At 39.3% G+C, this 23,976-nt stretch overlaps 1 protein-coding gene across 1 annotated transcript in view; it reads left to right on the top strand.

Moving 5' to 3' along the window:
- The window catches only part of jarid2 (jumonji and AT-rich interaction domain containing 2), a 113,654-nt gene that overhangs the window by 44,620 nt on the left and 45,058 nt on the right, over positions 1–23,976 (top strand). The window contains exons 2-3 of the mRNA XM_014476106.2: positions 8,163–8,289; positions 18,704–18,830. Coding sequence (XP_014331592.2) covers positions 8,163–8,289; positions 18,704–18,830 — 254 coding nt within the window. The remainder of the gene's footprint in view (positions 1–8,162; positions 8,290–18,703; positions 18,831–23,976) is intronic.

Raw genomic sequence — 23,976 nt, 5'->3', positions numbered from 1 at the left:
AAAGCTTTCTGGTGATTTAGTTGTAAGAATACATCACTGGAATCAAATAAAAGTCCAGTTGTTGAATGGATTTTCTTTCTTTTACTGATCACCTATGTGCTATTAATTCTAAATGCAGTGTTTTTATTACAGACGCTCCCTTGGCAATTCATCTAGATCTGACCTGGCAAGCTGACAGATTGTAACTGTGAATCACTGAAGTCCAATAAAAGCCAAATCTTTGTGTGAATTCCCTTTTTTTCTGGTTATGTGTGACGTGGCATTAGCTCTGGTGCTAAGTGTGCTTTTAATTCTTCATGTTATGGCACTTTCCTTAGGTTTTGGCTTTCTGAATGATTGAAATTTGACTGTAATCTTTGTAAACAAAAGAAAGTCTTGTCACAAATAGAAATGAAAGCAATAGATGCAAAGTGTCTGCTGTCTAAAATCCTGCACAACACACTGCTTCACCTGAATCTAAAATATAAGTTTTCTCTGTAAGCAAACTAGTGTGTTTGCTTACAGAGAGAACTAGTGAGATGTAGTTTTGTTAAGTAGGGTTTTGCAGCATCTTTCAGGAACCCCATGGGAGTAGTGAGGGGGATTCAGCAGTAGATGCTGCAGCTGCTATGATGAATAACAGCATGTCCCGGTCCACCGTCAATCACATTTAGCAGTCCATGCGAGCGCAGCACGGAAGAACTGTGTGTGCGCACAGATGCAGGCACAGAGTCAAACGTCTGCTCTGCGACACAAAGCCAAAGTAAAAATGATCTTCTGACGGAGTTGGAGGAGTAAGTGTGTTGAACAAGACAGTTTATTATTGAAGGGGAGCCATTTGTTATGCAACCTGTCTGCGCAGAGAGGGGCTGCTTTATAGCATATTTTAGCACACGGCTCTACCATGAGGCCCAGACGTGGCTCAGCTCCCTGAACCTGCCAAATGCAACTTTGCCGTGTGAGGAATTTTTCTCAGCTGAGCCCTAAAAACCATGGCAACAAGGCTCTAAAACCGAGACACCGCCGCAAAGTCGATGCCGTACGATCGCTGTAATGTTCCGCTTTATGAGGAGCACTTAAAATTCCCGCAGCAACAATTCTGTGAAGCTCTCCTGGCTGCGTGGCACTGAATAAACGGAAAACTGTTGCTTTGAGCCCACTGTTTTGTGATAGGGTTCTTTTGGTGATGTGTGCCATGCAATAAGACATATTCTTCTATAAACACTGCTTGTGCTCTATTCTGTATGATAACATAATTAGCAGTACAAAATGGATGGGTGGGGGAACATTCCTAATAACTAGTTAGAATACATTTAGTACAATACAAAATATGAAGGCAACTTTGAACCTAGATTTGTAGAAAATGCGTGCAAATTTTAACTCTGAAAGGAAATCTGATGGCTTATGTTTGGATTTCCTGTTTTTTGTGTGAGATTTAGTCTATTAAGGCTCAGATTAAGAGTGGGCAGCCTGCTCAACTTGGTTTTATATTTCAGCCAATTGTCTGTTACTTATGCTACACATAGATATTGTTCTGACTAAATTTTTAATTTTTGTTTTTTTCTAAAGCTTTTTGACCTGCCAGTACTGTCAATTTGGACTTTTCAAAGAACTACAAGACAGCAAAAGAATAGTGTGCTGTGATTGATCTTTAATGTATGATAAAAGCTAAACGGACTGAATGCTTATACAGTTCAGTCATGGTTCAGTCACTTGTAATCAGTATTACTTAGAGAATGTAGATCTTTGTCCTGGCTGTGGCACTTCCAAAAAACTATAAATATGTAAAAATCCAGCATGTTCTGTAACAGAGCATGAAAACAAACAGATAAACTTTGCTGCACTGTCCTCTGCCTTCCTGGAGTTAGCTATATTTGAGTACTGATTAATTTGTCCCTAATCGGTTGGAGGAAACATCCTCAACAGAGTATTCCTTCCCCTCCGAAAAAATTGGCGACTATTTTATTCCGTCATGATCTTTGAATTCAAAACTACTACCTCTATCAATTAGCCTATTTTATGAGTGAAAGTCTATTAAAAATGGATGAATTCAAAATCTGAATCAGCAGGTCAGACATCAAAGAAAATCCAAAGGTGTCATCAGGAAAATATAGGCTAATCGGACGCAGAGCGTATTCTTGCAGAAAAGCGGAGATGCAGTAAACTAGTGCAGAAGCAGCGCTTTTGATTCCCGAAACTCTGTTTCTTTTTATTGTGGTCTGGAATGCTTGCAGAAGTTTCAAAGAACGGTGATGGCGTTAGTGTTCTCTGCAGTAAAAGTGCAGTAGCTGCGGATTGTTTTTCCTTTCTAATCAGAATAGTTGTTTGTTAGAAGCCTTTTACCATACTGACTGTGTGTGGTAGGACTGATATTACGCACCTTTGTATACTAGCAAAGCTGTAGTCCGTCCTTCTTAGCTTGGTGGCAAATGTCTAACATCTAATTGCACTGTCTGTGCTCTAATTCAGGTTTTCTGAGCACACTATTGTTTTGCGGTTAAGTAGTTGGTTGCATTATGTGTAAAAAGATGTGGTTCATCTTGTTGGACCCATCGCAGCAGAGTACCACCCCCCAGTCAGTCAAGCTTTACCCTCCTTGTGTCTCCCACTCATGGAAAAAGCTCTGCAAGACTTTGGGCACTTCCAGTACAAGTAGTGTAAATACATGGCCGTGTAGCTGCACACATTCCTTTGCAGTGAGCTTTGAGTGTAATGAGGAGATTGTATAGGGCCTCTTGTCCCCTGTAACCTTAAAAGAACTTGTTCCATTTGCTTATTCCCTGAGCTCTGAGCTGAGCTAAGCATCCGGTCTACTTGATGCTATGAAAGCTGGGAGGACCAGGATGTAGTTAGGATCGGAATGTAAATTTCTGGGGTAAACGTGTGCACCGTGTCGGAGGAAGTTGGCCTGCTTTTAGCAACTACCTCAGATTATGATGATGTAAGGTTCTGGACCCTGAGGTTTTACAAAGTAAAGTAAACAGTGGTTAACATCGAGGCTGACATAGTAAAAAGATTTTTTTTTTTTTTTTAAGACTTGGAGCATTAGTTTGCACGTGTTTTAGTTTTTCCACTGAGTCATAATCAAGATGCAACAAATGTTTCTAATCTGCGAACGCTTTGGTCACGACCTTTACAGTGATCTGCTTGGGAATTAAGTAATTAACATCTTGCCATCATCTGCTCCAGTTGTGAACTCCAAGCAGTCATATCCCCATAGTCAGTCATATGGGGCCCATGTGTTGCTGAAAAGCGTGCAGCAGAGACCAAGATGTGAAGGAAGATGTGTGGGTGATGTGACCGTCATGGCTACTGGATATAAAAACGCCCGCGGCAGGCTAAAATAATATTTCTGCTCCATCTATCGATTCCTCCACCTTGCTCTCTGTTCCCTCTCCAAGAGGAAATGTGTCTTAGAATAACAGATTTCGGCTTTCAGTTTTTGTAGAGCAAATCACAGCTGGTGCATGGCCCACATTCCTTTGGTATGACGTCTGTGCAGTCGGCAGCAGCCAGCTTCTATTTTTAGACCATGCAAGTGCATGTATGCATGCAACTACACACCTTTGGAAACATGAAAAAAAAGCTCTGTATGCTTTATTCACACTTTAATGAAATGCAAATGTGCAGATTACACTTGGAGATTTTTTTTTCAGTGATTGCTACTTATATATGTTTGAATGATGAAAAAAAAATTACTACAGTTAGGTCATATGGTTTATGTTTGTTTTTTAACACAGCTTTAGAGCACAACACAAAGGCTCTGGGCACAATGTGTGGTTATTTTAAAAACCCTGTAATGTTTAGAAAGTACTGATTAAACTTTTATTAGTGTTTATTGCTATTGTTTTATAGTTGATTTGATCTTCTAAAAGGGTTAGAAGAATCAAATAACTTCATCTTCATTTGCTAATACAGTCACAGCCACACATTTTAGCAGAAATTCACATTTCAAAAATTCGTATGACAGATGTCATCACATTTTCCACTAATGTTTTAATGCAGTATTTACCATTATCATCAGTCGCAATTTTCTAATATCTAGCGGAACATATTTTGCAAGTAGGAATTATTATTTTTTGATTAAATGTTCAAATCGTTTGCTTTTTTGTTGTTGTTGTTGTGGCTGCATATTGTTGACCTGTCGGTTTTCCATAATGGAGTTTTATATTGTTCCAGTGTGAAAAGACCTGCATTGCTTGCAGTGAGCTGCTTGTAAATCTTGAGTATCCATCCACTGGATCTCAGCATATTTGGCCTACAGTGTTGGCCAAATCTTAAAGAAAAAAAAATGCCATTATCTAAAGCTCTGCTCCCCATCTCCTAACAGGTGCTTGTCAGAGCTTCCCCGTCTGTTTCAAAGAGTGTTGGTTACAAGGTTGCTGGGTGACTGGTGCACGGCACTCCCAAGGCGCCTCCCGATTGTGAGCTCACGAGCCGCAAAGATCCCCACGCTCATTAGTGGGATTTTCCTCACCTTGTGGGAGCTGGCTCAGGGTGTAGATGCGTGTCACTGCCAGGTGGCATTCGATGTGAAAGCTCTCTGTGCAAAAAAAGAAATCTGGCAACATTCAACTGGGAAAGCGAAGTGTAACACATTTTGATGCTATTGCTCATTTGAGCAGCTGTTTGCCTTTCTGTCCTGCTTTACTATCTTCTGGCAGGTGGATTTTTTTTATTGCCCCTCCCAAAACAATGTCTTAAACATATAATTGGTGGTTCAAAATCTTCAAAAAGGAGAGGTATGCATTGAGAAAAAACACTTTCACATCACAGGTTGGACAGCTTTGAACAGTACAGCAGCTGCTACTATTATGATTTTGTTCCCCTTAGTTTTTATCCATCACTCGTTGCTGTGTGTTACAGTGCAGGAAATATTTGTGGCCGCCTGCCAACAGCTGTAAGGAAACCACAGAGTATGAGAGAAAAAAGAAACCTAGACAAACTTTGAGGTCAGTCTATCGACTTTTTTCCCCTTTCATTTTATATTCAGCTATGTGGCGTTGGTGTGTATTAACCGTCAGCTGTACACCACTGTTTGTAACCGAGAGATTTATCGACTGTGCTGTTTGTGTCGGTGTGCTTTTGGCCCTGTGCCACACCATGAGAGAAGGAGTGCTAGTGAGCTGTCTAGGTAATTGGTGCTTACCTGGCAGGCTTTTGCACATACAAAGAATGGATTAGATGACATTAACTACAGGGGGAAATGGCATAATTGAAGTCTTGCTCTGCCTCTCCCACTGGCGAGCATGTGTGCACGCACACTCGCATGTGACGGCGTAATAAGGGGCCGCTTATTGCGCTAAAAACATACCTCTCTATGTTTTGGTCGGAGGCTAAGAAGCATTGCCGGGCTGAGTGGCTTTGCTTGTGTCCACATGTCTGCTGGGAATCTGTATTCATCCAGACATGGCCCCCACCGGTCCAGGTCTTATGCTGTAGGTTTTATCTGATTTAAAAGGGTTAGGGTTAGTGAATACAAACAATAACACTTTTTAGATTTAACACATTTTTCAAGTTGTTCTGTCTGCTTGTTCAAACTTATAACACCAATGTTTTGGAGCCAGGATCCTGACTTAAATCTTAAAAAGATTTTAATGAAAAAGCTGCTTCTGACCGACGCCTGAAACATAAAACGTTTCTTCATGACTTAACCTCCTTACATCTTCACCTTCTGTGACAAGTGTGACCAGATTGATTTCCGGCACAAACAGTCTCAATGCTTTGTACTAAAATAATTAGCTAACATTTCTTGCTGTTTTGGAAGTTCTTTGTGATATTGTGATAGTCATGATTGATTAAGTGATTAAGTTGTGCAGTCCAGCTGATACTGACCATTGCATATCTCACAACTGAAACAGCTGTTGGAGACGAAGATCAGAAAGCTCAGGGACAGTGGGGCGACTTTTTGTTGATAGAAAAGTTGAGAAATTTGTGTTTATTATAATCAATGCCGTTTTCCTAATATTGTGAAGCCTTACAATGAATAAGACAATTTACTCTTGACCATTAAAAAAATCCTCCTCAATATTTTGACAAAAATGTTCATTGAATGAAATTCTATCTTATCTGTCCTCTCAACAATTTGACGCAACTCCTCAGACATCATATATGTGTCAAACACACTGACACACTTGTACACACCCTGCGGCGATGCTGCTATAATTAGCAGTGGCTTGTCTGCATAGATCAGTTTTTTTGAGTGTGAAAAGACGATCAGCAGCCTTACCAGAAAGGTGCATAAGAGACAGTCATTTGTCATGGCATTGTGAATGTTGGAGACAACATAATATCATGCTGTGTTTATCTGAACACGCTTAGATATGTAATCCAATAATGTTGTAGTTTCAGTGTCACTGTATGTACTGTTTTACATTTTGCCACAAACTTTTTGGGAATTTCCTCACATTTCCATTCCTGTAATGGAATACAGTGCAGGGATCTAACTTCATAAACTACTTAAACAAATATTTTTTTCTTGTAATGAATATAGATTTTAGCACCAAGGAAAGATGGCTAGATGGAAAGAAGGAAGTAAATTTTCCAAAGAAGGATTCACAAACATTTCTGTCTTTAAATGTGAAAAAGATTTGCAGTCATTGTCTGAGTACAAATGCTCGCCATGCCACACTTTTCATGTTATTAAAAGAAATGTGAACCATGTTTCCTTTTCTTTCTACTTTACAGTCATGCTCTACTTTGTGTAGGTCTATCAAATATAACTGAAATTAACTGCATGCAAGTTCGTGGCAGCAACAAGACTACATGTTTTTTTTGTTCTCCATTACTGTAACATTTTATCTTGTAATTACATCTGCTGGAAGTTCTCATTTGAATTATAGGTCTCGAATCCATTTATTCAGTTCTGATGTCGCCTCGATATCTGGAAGCTTTTCAGCTGAGCTATACCAGAGATTTGAGTCAACCGGACTATCAGAAGGTTGTTTTGTTTCTTCATATCTGCCTCTTGCATTACATTTGACTCACACCGAAGACGTGTTTGCAGAGATGAGTTGGCATGATCAGAATTTGCGATGATTTCAAATAAATCGTGTGATCGCCAATGCACAGTTTGAGTGCATTAGCTCTCAAAATGTGTTCTCTTCTCAATGTTACGAGAAGCGCACGCAAGACACGCTCTGCGTCATGTTTTGAGAAAATCTGCTTCCAATCTCAATTTTTTTTTGCTAATAACTCTTTGTTGCATGCGTCCGGATACAATTTCCTTTAGTCATCAATGAGGTTAAACACCAAACAAATCAGAGTCGGAGAATCGGGAAAAAGCAAAGGGAGAATAGAAATATTGTCATTGCTGTTTGATGCTCTCCGAAGACCCTTTAATAGCTGGGCTTGCTCTAGCTGGATCGTTTTCTAATGAGCTGTTAAAACTCAATGAGACAAGTAGGTTTTTTAAATAACTTGCAGCATTTGAAATGTTTTGCTGTTCAGTTTGTTTGATTCAAACTGGGGTAAAAAAAAAAGAGATGTCTTCAAAGTTGCGTGATGCATTTTTCATTTGCTTTCTAACTTTTTATCATTGTAGCACACAGCAATCATTGCATTATGGAGGGGATGTAATCCTTTATGCCTTATGCTAATGCATTACTCTGTCATGTTATGCTAATGTACCACTCTATAGTCGTAGATGAGGAATCATATATAAAGGCATTCTCTGGCAGACTCAAACTTTGTATTTTAATCTTCTGCAAAGCTTTCATAATGGCTTCTATATGATATCTTTATGTGTCCCATATTTTATTCCTTTCTTGGCAGACTAATGCATAATGTAATTTTCACATTGCTGCTAACTGGCTGCAGTCCTTGTAAGCAAATATTTTTCTCATCTCATTATATTGTTTACAGAGTGTATAGTAGCTGCATTTCTGCGTAGCTTTCTTGGCACTGAGCTGGATTCTTGCAGCCTGGGTTATTTTGTCAAAGCCTCGGTTGGCCTGTGAGCATTTCCTGACCTTCACCTCAAGTCACATTTTTCCTGCAGCCCAGCAGCAAAACAAGAGAGAGCACACAGTATAAATGATGTGTTTTTATTAGAGTAATTCATATCCATTGTAACAAGCGGTCTTTCGTGCATAAACTTATGTAATGCTGATGTAAATAAATTGGAAGCTTAAGATTGTGGCTTTTAGTTCTTTTAATCATTCATACTTTCCATTCGTTCACAGGATGACAGTGATGGGATCCCGTGGTCAGAAGAACGGGTGATGCGAAAGGTGCTTTACCTCTCCCTGAAGGAATTTAGGACTGCACAGAAACGGCAGCTGGATGGCGATGGACCCACGAACCTTAATGGTGAGTTTAGAGCCGTTAATAAAACTATTATGATGTCTCAGCTAATTTACAACGATGGTCACAAACGGTCAGTTCAAGCCCCGTAATCTATTTCCATTTCATTTCTTCTTTCTCCCCTTTCATACCTATAAGCAAACCAATGACTTACACCGTTGCTTTTCAGTTTATTTTTGTCACAAATTAAAGTTTTGACGAGTTATTTGGATATATATTTCCAAAAGCGCTCAAATCTTTTATGTAATAATAAATATTGTTCAGAGGGTTTCATAGCCCTGTGACTCCATTTCAATTAAATGTGGTTCTGATTCACTTTGGGCCAGTCAGCCTGTAGGACATGAGATTATAGCTTCTAACCAAAACAAACAATTCCACTGGAGTCAAACAACCACATTTTACTGATGTCCTCTAAAAGTACAAATTGTTCCTGACTGAAAGCAGTATCCTAGGTGACACCAATACTGGTTAACAGATTCTCACTAGATATTATCTAATTACTGCTCCCAGGAAAAATGCTCTGCCTTTTTTTTTGCAGCATTCCTTCCTCGAAGCATTAAACTGCTGCTTTTCTAGTTTCCTTTAGCAGCGTCTAAAGGAAACTAGAAACTAGCTGTGCTCCTGAACTACGGTAGCCTTGCGTTTAATCCAGAAAAAGCTTAAATTCAGTCTCAGCCGTTTAAATTTTCAAATAACCCATTTTCCATGCAGTAAACTTTAAGTGGGTTAAAAAAATGTTTTAAATCTCCAGTTCACAAAGTGGAAATAACACAAAGCAACCAAAGTAGGAAATATTTCATTTTTCATCTTTAATTTCCCACATTTTTCCCACAAGATGGGAAATGACCAGCACCCAATGCAAATTTGCTCAAATAAGATGCTTCTTGCAGCTTGCAAGAACTCTGAGCAAAGAAACATGCGGCGCAGGGCAGAACGATGAGCCTCAGTGACACTTATTTATAGATGAGAGCTTTGATTGGCCAGCCAGCTAGAGACAGGCAGGACCCAGTCTGTCGTCAGAAGTGATTAAATCTAGGAACAGTAATTTTTATGCTCGCAGTAATGGACAATGCCTAAAATCTAAAATCATGTGCTATGGCATAGCTAAAGCCATTGTCACACACTCCCCCCTAGTTAAATTTGTAAGGAGGTGAAACCCATATTGTGGTGAGCAGAGATAATCTACACACAAAGAGCTGAACTAAGATCCAAACTTGAGTGTCTTAGATCAAAACTGGAGCAGGAGATTTTAGTCTGTTGCTTCCCCTTTAGCCCAGATCCTGCAGATACACAGTCTTCCTTTTCCTTGGAGTCAAATGAGGACTTGAAACAATAAAATTCAATTATGAAATGTAACTAACCCAAAGCTGGAAACTTGCCCTTTACTCTGACATAAACCAAACACTCTGCAGAAGGATTTTGGGAAATAAATGTTAGGTTTTTGTTCGATGTTCTTGGAACACACGATTGAGAAATCTTACCCACCTTTTATTGTGGGGGGATTGGGTTGGAAAGTTGCAGTCTTTACTGGTACAACGTGTTATCCTCAAAGGACCCTCTGAGCTCAAACTGTTTTAAGGTTTTTTTATGTTGTTTTCTCATCAGCTAGCAACTCTGTTCAGTGCCACAGACATGAAAGCATGTGTCTACGTGGTGTTAATCCTTTCCAGCTTGGACATTTACACTCACTCCAGGGACAAGACTTATTAAAACGTGTGCTCACAGGAACTTGGACAAGAGTTTAATATTTAAAATTGCTTACATAGTCAGGAACCCAGCTCCAGGTGGAAGCCTGCTGCTTTCACTCTTTTGTGGGGGGAGGGATTTAGTGTGATTTGGTGTGTAAACCTGAAACGGTTCAGAAATAGCGAGAGCACAAGAAGAAAGAGCTTTTGAAACAAGCAGCCGAGATGACTTTGTCGTTTTTGTTCTTTGTTGACCTTGGTGTTTCTGTACCAAAAGTCCCTCTGTCAGTCAGCAGCAGAGATTTGAACTTGTCTTTTAGCTATTCTCCGCAAGTCGGATGCAGAAAGAAACAAGGAGGGAAGAGGAATTGCTGACAGATGGCACTAAGTCTTTCAGCTATTCCATTAGCAGACATGGAGACAGACGGATAAGAAGGGGCTTTTGAAATATGTCAGGATTCTTATTTTTATTTATTGTTTTTATAACTCTAGCTTTCCTTTTCTTTCCATATTTTATTTTTCACACGTTTATTTATTCACCATGTACCCATGCCGGCTGCCCTCCTCCCTTCCTTGCGACAGCTAACTCTCATATTTGCCATTCAGGGCCTTTTAAGCCTCTGCGGGTGGCTGACCTTATCGCCTGAATAAAAATGACTCATTAAAAAACGTTGGCGGCCCGTCGCACCGAGGGGTAACGACAGCAGCCCCACGCCGACACAAAAGGGGGAGCTGGTGCTGAATAGACGGGGGCCCCACTGCTTTAGAGCACCCTGGGTTAGCGTGGCTTCAGGAGGCAGCGTGAGCAGCACAGTTTCTCCATCTCTCATGCACATTGTGGTGAAACTGTCAGCCATTTTGGAGGATCATGCTCAGCATGCTCTACATCCTGAATGGGCAGCTCCTGCTGTTTTAGAGGACTGCGGGTTCGAGTGTCTGGACTCGTGTTGAGGCCAAACATGTGTTGCGGGTTTTAGTCTTGCACAGATATAAAAACTAATAACCATTCTGGCAGCCCAGACCTTGCTTGATTCTACATAATGAACCTCAATCAGAAGTTATTTTATTTTGCTGTATCATGAGATGTCACAGATAAATTTTGTGTGTAAAAAGTACAACAACAACCTTTGGGTGCATAAAGTAATGTATGAATGATAGAGACAGTTAAAGCGATGTTGTGTTGGTTTCTGTTTAAACAGTTTTTGGAAAACGTGTCCAAACAATAACTATCATGAGTAAGTGAAACCAAGCCATATGTTGATCATAAAAAAATACTGACTTTAATACTTCGAATCAGGTCAGAAGTTAGAAAATCACCTAGTCCCTTTAATTATGCTTTTTTGTTTTTTTCGAAAGACTTGTGATTTGTGATTTTATGATTTCTTGGATTAGAAAATGCTGTGTTTGAAACCAAATTCAGCTTCATTATAGTCCAGGATATTCTGTCAAAGCTAATTTGCTTTTATGCTTTATAGATGAAAGCTTTTAAAGAGTATTAATTAAGGATTAAGAAATGTGAGTTCCTCTACAAATGACCATAATCCTTACATAACCTTGCTTTTTGTCACTGAGGTTTGCTTGTGAAATTTGTCTGTCGGTTTTATGCATCAGTCTCCCCACCCACCCATCTTTCTCTTTGTCTACAGCTAGCAAGCACACCATCTTCCCAGCCTCCTCACCTTTCCCGGTTGGCAGCTATCCATCTCCATCACACTTCCTGCCACTCGTGCTCATTCCCTGCATTATTTAACAAATGACATTATGCCCTTTTTGCATCCCATCTTACACTAATTCGCCCAAGCATCCTCTCTCCCATCCACATGACTCCGCTCCTTTTCTCCTCCCCTATTTTCCTCTTTTCGTTTGTCCTTCCGTTTTTCTCTCCCCTGATACGGGGTTTCATTACACATCAATAGGACTCCGGTTACTGCTATCTCTGCCAGCTCCTGTCTCCTCACAGTCTCCTCGATTATGTATATCCAAAACCCCATTCTCTTCTCTATAGCCTCTTCTACCTCCTGCTTCCTTCATCCGTCTATGTCTCCGTTTTTTCCCCAGTCCTGTTTTGTCCTTTCCATCCTTTGCCCCATCTGTCTTAACTATCGTTACTGTCATCTAAACCATCCCTCCCTCTTTCTCCATTTGTTCTCCATCTTCACTGTTCTTTTCCTCTGTTATGTGTTTTTTTAACTCTTTCTCTCGTGTTTCTCCAGCCGTTTCCATCTTTTTATGTAGCGATGTCTCCACCTCTCCGTATCTGTCTGCCGTATTTTTCCTGACATCTCCTCTCCAATCCTTTCCTCCCTCTCCATTTTCCTAAGTGCTATTGATGGAGGAGCTGGCTGTTGGCCAAACACAAGGAGGTGCTGAGGAGAAGGCTCTCCATTCGCCCATTTCTCTGGCTTGTCTTCTTTCGTTCTTTTCCTGTCTGTCTGCATGTCTCCGTACTTGCTGTTCTGACCATTTTTAGGCACTCCATTCCCATTCCCTTCATCAGTCAGTCTGCTCTGTTTGTCTGCATTTCCTGTGCCGCCAGCTTGCACGGCCAGAGTGGCAGCTGTGGCAGCTAAAACTCTGTGTTGGACCACTATTCCTCTTTCTGGTGATGGCATCACAGTACAGAGGACAGATAAAGGTGTGCTAGCACAGACGGGACGTTGGGGAAAAAATGAATAACTGTAACATAATACCTGAGTGAGGGCAAGTTTTGCTAATCTATCATGCGGGAGAGAGAGATTGCATCTGTTCCGTCCTTGCTTGTTCTGTCAATGAAAAATAAAAAAAGCGTCGAGGCATTACAGGAACCCATCTTTGCCTTTGATGCTTCAGATTTAGCTTTGAACTGGTGCAAAACAGATGTCATGTTTCTGAGCTCCATTGCCTGGCTCTGGTAAATTGTCGTACTTTGTTGTCCTCTGATCTTGTAAGAAACAGCAATATATTTTAGTTTGAGCTTCTGCTCTAAAAATGTGTGGGAAAGGATTCTATGTAGGGCTTTTTCTCAGAATTACTCCACTCCTGGTGTGCCATTTTAATAATATGCTGGCTTGAAGAATCACTTGAACCAAGAGCACACTAGAGAGTTTTAGATGCACTTGTTTAGTAAAGGGGAAATTGGGGATGAAAGTGATGTTTGAGTGTGAATTATACAGAACATGCATTAACATTTTATTCATCAAAGGAGGATAAAATGTTGTTATATTAATAATGACATGTATTGTTTGTAGTTTACACCTGCTAATGAGGCCCATTCATTGAAGTTGTGAATGTTTGAACAGGAACACATTGACGTGTGAATAGATAGTTTTCTTTCTTTGTTTTGCTTCTCCCTCTGTTGTGACTGGGATGTTTGGTATTTCCACCTTTCTTTGACATTTTTCAAGAAAATTGTCATTTGAAAATTAAAGAGTAAATCTTTCTTAATTTAGAGCAAATTATTCTCAGGGTTGAATAATACATTGCTCTCCTACCAATCTCTGCTCCCAATCTAAAAAATATGGGGGCTGCTGAAATTTGCTCCGTCTGTCTCAAAAGTTTCTTCATTCAGATTTGATGTCTCTTATTCAAATGATGCTCATCATGTCCTAACATCCTCTGCTTACATTCTTTGCATTCTTAGCGTTCTGTGTGTACAACTGGCAGTAGTGTGAAAATGACTGACATTCTTTGTTTCCAAGAGAGCGCAAAGAAAACCAGTGACAAAAAGGTGCAGGAGTCAAGTAAGATGAATAGATAGCTCCATGAAAAACACTAGATATGAACTTAGAAAAATATTTTTCAAAAGGAGGAGAGCATATTTTTAAGAAAGAGAAATGTTTTGAGTGAAAATTGGTAGTAGGCAATAAAACATTTATAATAGTTTGTCAAGAAACTGGAAATGTGGATAACAATGACAAGCCTTAAAATACAGCAAAAACAATAATAAATGTGATAAACCTGATTAGTGTTTTTATACATAAACAGAAACATGTTTGCACTTTAAATAGACCTGCTAAAAAGGTTTCAGTTTACAATCAATATCTTGTTAGTTGAGAAAGTATTTTTTTTTGCCTGTGATCCATAATGCTTAAGACATTTTATATTTAGTTTATACAAAGTTATAAAAATGTAATTATGAATATTTCTTGTAGGTTTTTCATGTTGTTCCTTAGAAACTGGGTTTTGAAAGTTATCAAAACTTAGTCACTACAGAAGAAATTGTCCATATTACCCATTCAGTTTCTTTTTCAAAATAAGAAAATTGCAAGAATGATTTTTTTGATGAATCTAATGGTAGGCTGAAATTTATTGACTTGAAATGCTTGACATAATGTTACAATAATGTTGTAACATTATATATATATATATGTGCGAAGAAGTGCATTAAAGAACCACAAGGTCACATTCTGCACCTAATTAATGTGTATTCAATCCCTTAACAAACCAGTTTTAGTTCTGGTTATTACTGTGCCTCACAGAAATGGGGTACTCTCAGCCTTGTTCTGCTATGTACCCTTCTTAACTTCCTCTTGCTCTTTCAAGACTGAGGTCAATATAACAAAGTGATGGGCTTAGTTAAGCACCCCTAAATCTAAGTCTGATTAGCCCCTGCTTCTGGGATTGCTCACTAGCCTCATATCTCTGCTCCAGGAAGCAAAAGGTTGGAACCAGGCTCTCCCTACCCAGATCCTAACTATCCCCAGTTCTCTGCTTTCCCGGGATTCCCAGGTCTGCCTCTCAAATGGGCACTCATGTGCGACCAGCATATGTCAAACAACTCTTTGGAGAATGGGAGGAAATGGATGGACGGATGTCGAGGATGGAAGAGAAGAGCGGGCTGTTGAAATGGGCCAATTCTTGTTTGTTTGTGTTCTCTCGGGACGCCATGTGTCAGTCATTTTGTGAGCACAATTAAACTTAATGAGCTGTTTTGCTTTTGCTCTGATGTATATTGGTGAAACACTGTCCAGAGGCAGAGGGGAGACTGTTTACACCATGATCAAATGAGTTTTAATGATGCACCTCAAAATTTTTATGAAATTTCCTACTTATTAAACAGCTTTTATGTTTTCCTTTAGCTGGCTGGCACATTGGATCACTGTAGAAAATTCACTTAGATGCACACAAATAACCTTTGGAGTCCAAAGATGGACTATTTAATAGTTTCCTCACTGGAAAAATGTTAATTGGTTGGCTCGCAAGACTTTTTTGCACCATGCGCTCACTTTTTATTTGTGGGCATCATGTGAAATGACATTTACATAACATCTGCATAGAAATTTGATCTGGACAGCTTCCAACTTGGCATTCATCTCATACTCTGCCTTTTTGGCTGTCATAGCAGCGAGATATGAGATAGTATATGTACCCTAAAATGACAAAGGTATTGAAAAAGGAAGCTGACAAAACATTAGCAGCTGGTTTCATGGGTGAAATAATGTAGTTCATGAACTTTAACGCCTGAACCTATTTTATAAAGAGAGTTTTGGTTCTTTAAATAAAGTAGCTACTAATGTATCTATATTTTTATATTTTATAATTGGCTTCTCTTGTCTAGCGGATAATGAAACATATGCTTCATTAGGCACATTACAAATTTACTATATAGATTTGTATACTATAGAATTGTTAATCACTTGTCACAGTCAGCAAAATGTGTACTGTATCACTAGTTTTGAGAGTAACATAATACTTTTTATTCATCTTATAGTATGCATATTTAAAGCCATATATTAATTTCTTTTGGCCTAGTCGTCACTGTTTAAAAAGGGTAAACTATGGCAAGCCATTGTCTGTTTTCTGCATCTATTTTTTTTGCCGTCCAGTATTATAGTTTATAGTTCTCAGGCAGTTTATTTTAATTAGAGTTCCACATTGGCATTTAATGAAAATATCATTTTGCAGTTGTAAAATTCCTTTAAACAACTTTAATAGAAACTATTGACTCATAAAAGGTTTGTGAACCTTTCGTGCCGAGTGCGAATTGTAGAGGGATGATTCACCTTGACGTATAGACTTAGTGGCTCTTTGGCGCAAACATAAAACATTTCAAGCGATGCAATAAACTTACTCATCACCTTGGCTCTTCTTAACACTCTGACCGCAGCGATGTATCTGATGACTATACCTCCGCTTTCAGGTAGTGACCTGCCCTGCATGCGTGTGAACAAACCAAATGGAGTTTATGCAGTAATGAGAAAAGTGTGTGAGTTCATTCAGCCCAAACCAGAGATATAACTGTTAAATCATGTCTGAGATGTTATTACACTCTCCACAATCATTCATCTTCCTTCTGTCGCCTGCTGTCATTTGATCTCACTGCTCTCCTTCCCATCTATCAGATGAAACAATGCCCAGGCTTGTTCACCAATTGCAACTCTGACAGGACATCATATAAGTCATACTCATCCCGACCTTTAGTTAGCAGTGGAGAATGAGAGACCTAATGAAACATTTATCTATTGAATTTAATTAAGTGAGCATGTTGGTGGTAACCTCTCGTGCCAAATATCAGTGACTAAAAAAAGACACCTTCTATTATTGAGGTGTTGGTGATCGAACAAGATTGAGTTTTAAGGGTGTTAGCCAGTGAGTCATTGCTGGTCTTTGCTAAGTGAACGTGAACAAGGTAGAACCGTCATTGCCTTAGTCAAGTCAGACACATTTTCTGCAGCGAGAAAACTTGTTTGTAACTTAATACCTTCCTGTTGCAGGTACAGTAAAGTTACTGACTCTTAACATGTTGAGGTTCCACCACTTCTAACATCAAGGCTTGGTATCCTTCTGCTTTTTCTGTAAATCCCCCTCATAAAAGAAATTCTCAGACTAACATTTTTGCCTCTAACTTGCTGTGTGAAAGCTTTTACCTGGATGTAGATGGCATGCCAGCTGAGTTTTAAACTTCCAGCAGAACCTGATATTTTGATTCTCAGCCATGACTATAGAGTGACCACATATTAGAATATCACTTATTTTGATGTCACGCCTCCAAGATCCCTCAATCTAAAACCTTTTCCGATTTTCACTCTATGTCCTGTCCAGTTGTTGCATGCACAAAGGAAAATCTGTCAAAAGTTCTCTTCAGTTTTATAAATGTAGATGGAATAATAAATATTAAAAATTTAACCTACCTATCAATGTAGTTTGTGTTTCGGGTCAGTGGAAGTGGTTGGTATGAGGCGAGTTATAAAAGTGTAAGCATCAGGGCAGGTTGGGAAAAGTTCAGGAAATGGAAAAGGACTCTGGAAACCTCATTGATGGGATTCATACCAGATATCTGAAACCAGCTCAGCGTAGTACTTTTTATTAGGAGATATTCTCCACTGTCAGGAGTATCTGGGGTGTAATTTTTTTTCAAGTGATGATTGTATCTCATGTCCATAGTTGAGCTGTTGAAGTACAGACAGCCCGGCAGTTTAAGAGCGTAACCTTTTGACTTAGCACGGAACCAGTCTTCTCTAGTCAATCTATCCAATTTCTGATCCATTCAACAGTTTCTGTCATGGCTCAAGAACACACAGATTAATAAACTCCTATACTTGAGTCACACACTGACCTCCAAATGAAAGCCTTGACCTCAGACACATGGAGTATGACGTATCCCAGGTACGTCATACTTGGCTGTAAACCATTCCAGTTAATTGAAGATGCACACAGAACTACATCTCCTGCATAAAACAAAGATGAGACATGAAGGTTCCCAAACCAGATTTGCAACAACTACACCTTTAGATCCCATCCATGAACACGACGGCAAGAATCGGAGACCAGAGTTGGTGCTGGGAGTGAAAAACCTGCACTGGGAACAAGCTCAACATTGTGTTAAGGATATAGCTCATGCTTGATGCAGGGACCGGGTAACCTTTATAAATGCATCCATGGGATATTATCACACACTATAATATCCCAGACATTCTCAACACGTCCTATGTTGTTGTTTTTTCTCACACCATGTACCTGAATCAGACTGACCCATTCCAAGATCTGCCCCAGAGGAAATTACCTGTGATTACTATTAACTTCCACTCTGTTCTTTGACCTGATTTAAATTTCCCGTGCCTCTTGTTGCTTTTGATTTAAAAATCTGTCTGGAGCCTTGTTTTGTTTGAGTGAGCTACTTGCTAAATATTTAATCGTGACTCTCTCTGTCGGGTTTTCTGAAAATTTCATGTCTGGCAGAAGCTGTCCTTTTCTCACACTGCCCCTGGCTTGTTTTCTCCTTAATTTATTGTCCTAGGGAGCCTATCACCTCTATGCCACTCTCAGAAAAAGGAAGTTGATTTTCCTTTTCTCTAAAATTGATCCCTGAGAAGCTTCAAAATGTATAGCGGGACATGAAATAATGTGCTCTCAGCTTGCCTCACAAGCTCAGTTTGTTTTGAACTGTTCGGATTATTGGTGCTTTCTTCCCGTTGATCTCTTTCAATCGTTGTCATTCCTATGTTCTCTTCTCTGCACTGTCGGCTAAAACAGATTTACCATAATCTCATCAAAAGCAATGTTTACTGCCCTCCTCTCGCATTATTGCATCATTTCAAAGAGTAAAGCTTTATTCGAGAGCTTTATTAACCCTGACAGAGTAAAATGATGAAAACGCTGTTTATTCCACAAGGACTCAATATTTATTTTAAAAGAGTATATCACTCCAGGAAAAAGACTGATAAAGAATTATGTTAGCAATATAAGTTGAAATGATTTAACCAAGTGGATGTTGAGGGAGGTTTGAGTGTAACTATTTTTATGTTTCTTGTCTCCAGGTTCTCTTGCCAATGGGCAGCTGAATGGCTCGGTGTCGAAGGGCTGCCACAAAGAAGATGGGTCCTTGCGCTCTCAGGGCCTCCATGGGAGCAACAAATATGGCGAGGACAGTCCTGCAAAAAAGAGGTTGGTCATTTCTTAATGGTTTTCCTTCTGTTTACCCCATAAACACAGGATAATGTCTGCATTGTCTGGGCAGTGGTTCATTAAAGCTAGCTTTAGATAAATCTATTTTATTACTGTAGTGTTTATTTTTCCAAAATAAAGCTTGCAGAAAACAAAGTGCATTCAATCACTGACTGACATTGTTGGAGAGGAATTTTGGCTCCCTCTTCATTCCAACAGTACTTCAGTTCATTAAGCTTTTCAGACATTAGTCTATGCTCAGTTCTCTTAAGCGGCACTTTAATAGACTTGTGCATGGTGACAGCTTGATACTTTCCTTTCCAGCCTCCCTGTTGTAGATATTCTGCTGTGTTCATGATCATTCCTGTTTATCAGCCGATTTAAACAAAGCTTCAACCAATTTGACTCCGCCTTACTTTAGTATATGGATGATTGATTCATTGACTGCAAGGTACGTGGATGCTGTGGATATAAAAGGCTCAGGATTGGTAGACTGATATCAACCCTCTGCCACTGTGCTCGACAGTTGCTGTGTGAGGTGTTGGTGCTGACATGGTGTCTGATTTTCACTGAAGATGGTTCAGAGAATGATTTTTGTAGTCTCTGGTTCTTAGCCTTTTTTTATGAATGTGCAACTCTTATTGTTGGACCTAAACTAACTTCAGTGAAAAACTTTAAACCAGGCTCCCTCAGCTTCTCATTATTTTTCACAAACGCCGCTTATTGTTCTTTTTTCCACCTTCCAGCCACACTTTCTGCGTGCAATTTATTATCCCCTTCTCATCCTAACTCCTGTAAATCCTATGTTACAACATCCCCAGCAAAATCGATACAAAATGTTTTACTGCTACGCCGATCATTTCACTGATTTATAAACCAATCCTGCGCACTCTCCTTGACATATCTCCCTTCTCTCTCTCTCACTTGATTTGCGTCTTTTCTTCTTTCTTCATCAGTGTTTTAAATTAAAATGTTTTGAAAACCAACTTTCTATTTAACAGCAGAATGAGGGAGTCGACCCAGAAGGGTAAATAGCTCAAACAGAATCGAAAGAACTGTGAGCTGATGTTTAAGAGCGAATTCATTTCAATCATTTATAATTAGCTTCTTAAAAGATTGTTGCCAAGCGTTTACAAATAAATAATTTAAAAACTGAAGTAGCTTGCTGCCACAGTACAATATGCTGTTAATTACCGGCCTCCATATTTGTATTAATGTATTTTTTTTTAATGGTAGTCATGCGATGCGTAAATAATTGAAATTGGCTGTAAAAGGTAGTGGTTTTTCAGAGAGATTTGCAGGAAAACACAGCTTTATTTGACAAACATCACTGAGATATTATGTAAATCTGTGGAAAATTTGAAGCTTTCAGCCTTCAGCTGATGACAATCTGAGAATTAGGATTTACTGTAAATTATGTTTTATAGGATGCAAAACAGAATTAAAACGACTACTGTGCCTTTATGCTCGTGTTTCCCTTCACATTCATGTAGCCATGCAACCTGATTTTTCTACTGTTTACCCCTCAACAAGACTACAGTAGGTGGAGTGTGTGGGTGTGTTAATGTCGACGATGTGCGGGTGCGTGTGGTGCGGTCTCTCCCGCACATTGACAGGGCATCCAAACATCAGGGTAAACCTGGACGGGGGCGAACGGGGGAGAGTGGGACTTGTGGGCGAGGAGGGGGCTGGACTGCAGCAGATGTCTCTCTGTAATGAGCATACAGGCTCCATTCACTGTGTGTCAAGCACCTGCTCGAGTTCTCTGAGCTGTCATTTGATACCGAAGCCTCGAAATCTCAGCGTGGTCATTACAACTCGTAGGTCTTACCTGGCTGAAAAACAGGTGTCCACAGGGCTGGCCGGTGATGCGCTTCAGGAGGAAACTGAAATGAAAAGGCCCTTTTGGGGTTTCGAATTTATAAAAGTGGTTACCTTGATGGCTGAATGAATTAAAGAGTGAAGGAAGGCATGAAAGTAGAGAAATTATTTAAGGTTTATACAGTAAGACAGTAAGAGAGATGTAATGTTTACCAGCGTTCCATAAAACTCATTAATTTTGAGCCTTTTCTATTTCCAGGAGGAAAACATAGGCCACTCAGAGTCAGATCAACCTGCTTTTGTAGCCATTAGCAAGCTTTTAGCATCTATGTGCTTAGAAATTTGAATCTCTCTATTAGACATGGTGGTTGTTTTTTGGGGATTGTCCACAGTTTTGACTCTGTAGTTGGTGATTATAGGTGACATTAGGGAATTTGGAGTCTTTATTATTCCAATACTTTGTGGAATCCAACTCTAACACAGGCAGTAAAGCAGACCCACAGCATGGCACTAAAACCAACAGGCTTGCACCAAAATGATTGTGTGTGTGAATATTTGACTGAGTTTTGACCATGTATGGATAAAATTAATCCACTAATATCTTTCAGAGATTTTGTGTTGTTTGTTTGTTTGGCCATCAAAATGATTAACCGTAAATAACGATGTCTGTGTGTGAACTCAAGATTACTGACTACAGCAACTAAGTCTTTTTTAAGTAATTGTTGGGCATAAATGACAGTAAAGCTAAAATTAGTCCTATTTCTACTCGGGAAGGAAAATTATTTTCTCTGATTCTGAAAGCCGGTATTCCTCTGCTTTGTGAGGGTTCAGCTGCAGACCAGCTCGTTGGGTAATTTTTTTTTACTTTGCTTGACACAAACACATGAAAACAGGACAGAATAGACAGGCTTCCTGTCTCCATACAAAACACAAGTCTGATCAGACATTGGTATTGCCTTATGCCCTCTTTAAAAAGCTTTATTCAGGCGTTGTGTATGAAGGATGACTCTGCTGCTGTGGTATAGCGGCTGCTTCTGAATAGGACTAACTGTGATGATGCCAGGGGCTTATTCATCTGGCAGTGGCCTATCTATGGCTTATCTGTGTCCAGCTCTGAGTGAAAAAGAAAAACTTTTTTTTTTTTGTGGAGAAGATGAAGGGATCAAGAGTAGACTGCTGGGTGGGGCAGTATGGAGAGACAGAGGAACAGGTGCGAGTGATTTTTGGCAGGAAGCACCCCCCTCCCCGCCCTTTTATAAGTCTTTGAGATCAACTTTGTGTTTGCCTTCCCATGCTCCAAAAAAGACTGGCGGCAGTCACTCTTAGACATGCCAGCTTATTGTAGCCCTCTCACCACCATCACTTTATTCTCCAAATAGGGTTTTCCTGCCAAGCTTTGGCCCTCCAAACACATATCCATCAGCTAACACCATATTTCACCATGGTTTACTGACCCAGTTAAAGCCCAGCTCAATTTCCCCCCACCAGTATTGAAATTAAGTTGGAATCTGTCAGTGAAAAGGCCTACTTTTATTTAAAATGCATTTTATTGGCACTCCCCATACATACAAAATGCACAGCTTTTAAAGGAAATGCTTCTCCAAGTAGGAGTCATAATTTTCACACTTAGTCATCATCTGAGAAATAAAATTAGTCAGTTTTCATCTATATTTATTGGTATCTTAATTACATCTCACTGCTCTCAAAGGATACAGCAAAATATAGTTTCAGCTGAATTGATTGAAGATCTGAAAACATCCATGTGGTTTAATTTCTTGTAAAGAATTGTGGTTTGAATGTTGAGTAAAGCGGTCAAAGGTTTGGCAGATTTGAAATACACAAGTCTTTGTCAAAGCTAGTTTCAGGTCTGTAGCAATTAATCAAACATTTTTAAGTTGACTGTCTTTGACCAGTGACTGAAAGGTTAAATACTGAAAAAAACATTTCCTGTACTTAAATGCATTGAAGCTTAAATCTCCCACTTCTACCTCATACTTAAATGCCACAGACAAAACATCCTGTTCTTGTCCAGACTTTAGAGAAAATCAAATAAGTGTGTGAGGCATCCTTTCAGTTTCTGTTTGTCTTAAAATTGATCCATGCACATAGAAACTTGCAGCACTTCTGTTTTCTACTTTAAGTCCTGTCTTGGTTGCAATTAATTGTTGAATTTAAACATAGTATGCACGACAGGTTTGTGTTGGAGATCAAATTATCAGAAGTGTCTTTCAGTTTTTTAAAAATTGTAAGTTGTTATTAATTTCATATTAGGAGCGAAGGCGATTTCACTGTGTGATGGAAATCATAGTTATCATAAAACTGTGTTTTACTATTAATTAAAAATAAAAAACTAATTGGTGCCAGAGTTGACATTTTAATAATTTAATAATAGGTTTTAATAATAGCTGCAGTGCATCTTCTAAGTAAAGATTCATCTTTACCTCAACTGAGACTTTCAAAAGGTTGTCTACCTTTCCCAATGAAATGCTTTTATCTACTTTAGGCCTTGCTGTCTTATTCATCTCGTATGCATCATAATCATCAGAACAACATTGTGTAACTTTAAGTTGCAGTTACTTCAGCTTATTTGTTTTAGCAGTTTAGGGTTTATCAAATCCCAATTTAGAAGAACAGCGCCATTTTAAAGCAACTTGTCTGATTTTAAAGAAGGATTTCAGACTTTTTTGAGGTATGATAAAAGTGTGCAGAGTGTGATTGTGCAGATCACAAGTTGAGTGGCCCTCTTAGACTTCTTAACTTGTTTGCTGCGTTGCCTCACTCTTTTTCTGTCCTTTCTCACTTCACTGAACCCCACTTTTGGCTCTCTTTGAATCTCTTCTCTCTCTCTTGTCTGTGCCAAGACACACACTCAGCTGCTGCGGCTTGTTTTGTTTCAACTTAATGAATGCCAAGAGCAAGCATGCGCACACACACACACACACACGCACACACACACACGCACACACGCATACGCACACTTGTCTAGCATAACCAATGACTCTTGTCAGGGATGCATAATCACCGTTTCCATTTATGAAGGATTACGTGCATATACCGTGTATGGACGCACACAAACACACAAGGCCAGTAATGGCTTTAATGCGACTATTGATTTCTTTTAGCTGGCATTGCATGAAAAGTATATACAGCACAACCTTGCTGTAGTACCAACACCTAATGGATAAAAGAATACAAAGCAGATAGATGATGTAAAACACAAACACTAACACTAATGTGTTTCATACAGATTAGTTCTTCATATATCCTGCGACGGATATATAGAACAAAGTAGAATCAGACGTGAATTAATCTCCAGGGCAATTAA

This window comes from Xiphophorus maculatus, chromosome 13, assembly GCF_002775205.1.
Source record: "Xiphophorus maculatus strain JP 163 A chromosome 13, X_maculatus-5.0-male, whole genome shotgun sequence".
Taxonomy (NCBI): domain Eukaryota; kingdom Metazoa; phylum Chordata; class Actinopteri; order Cyprinodontiformes; family Poeciliidae; genus Xiphophorus; species Xiphophorus maculatus.
Note: the sequence above shows the minus strand (reverse complement) of the source record. Positions and strands in the feature narration are given on the sequence as shown.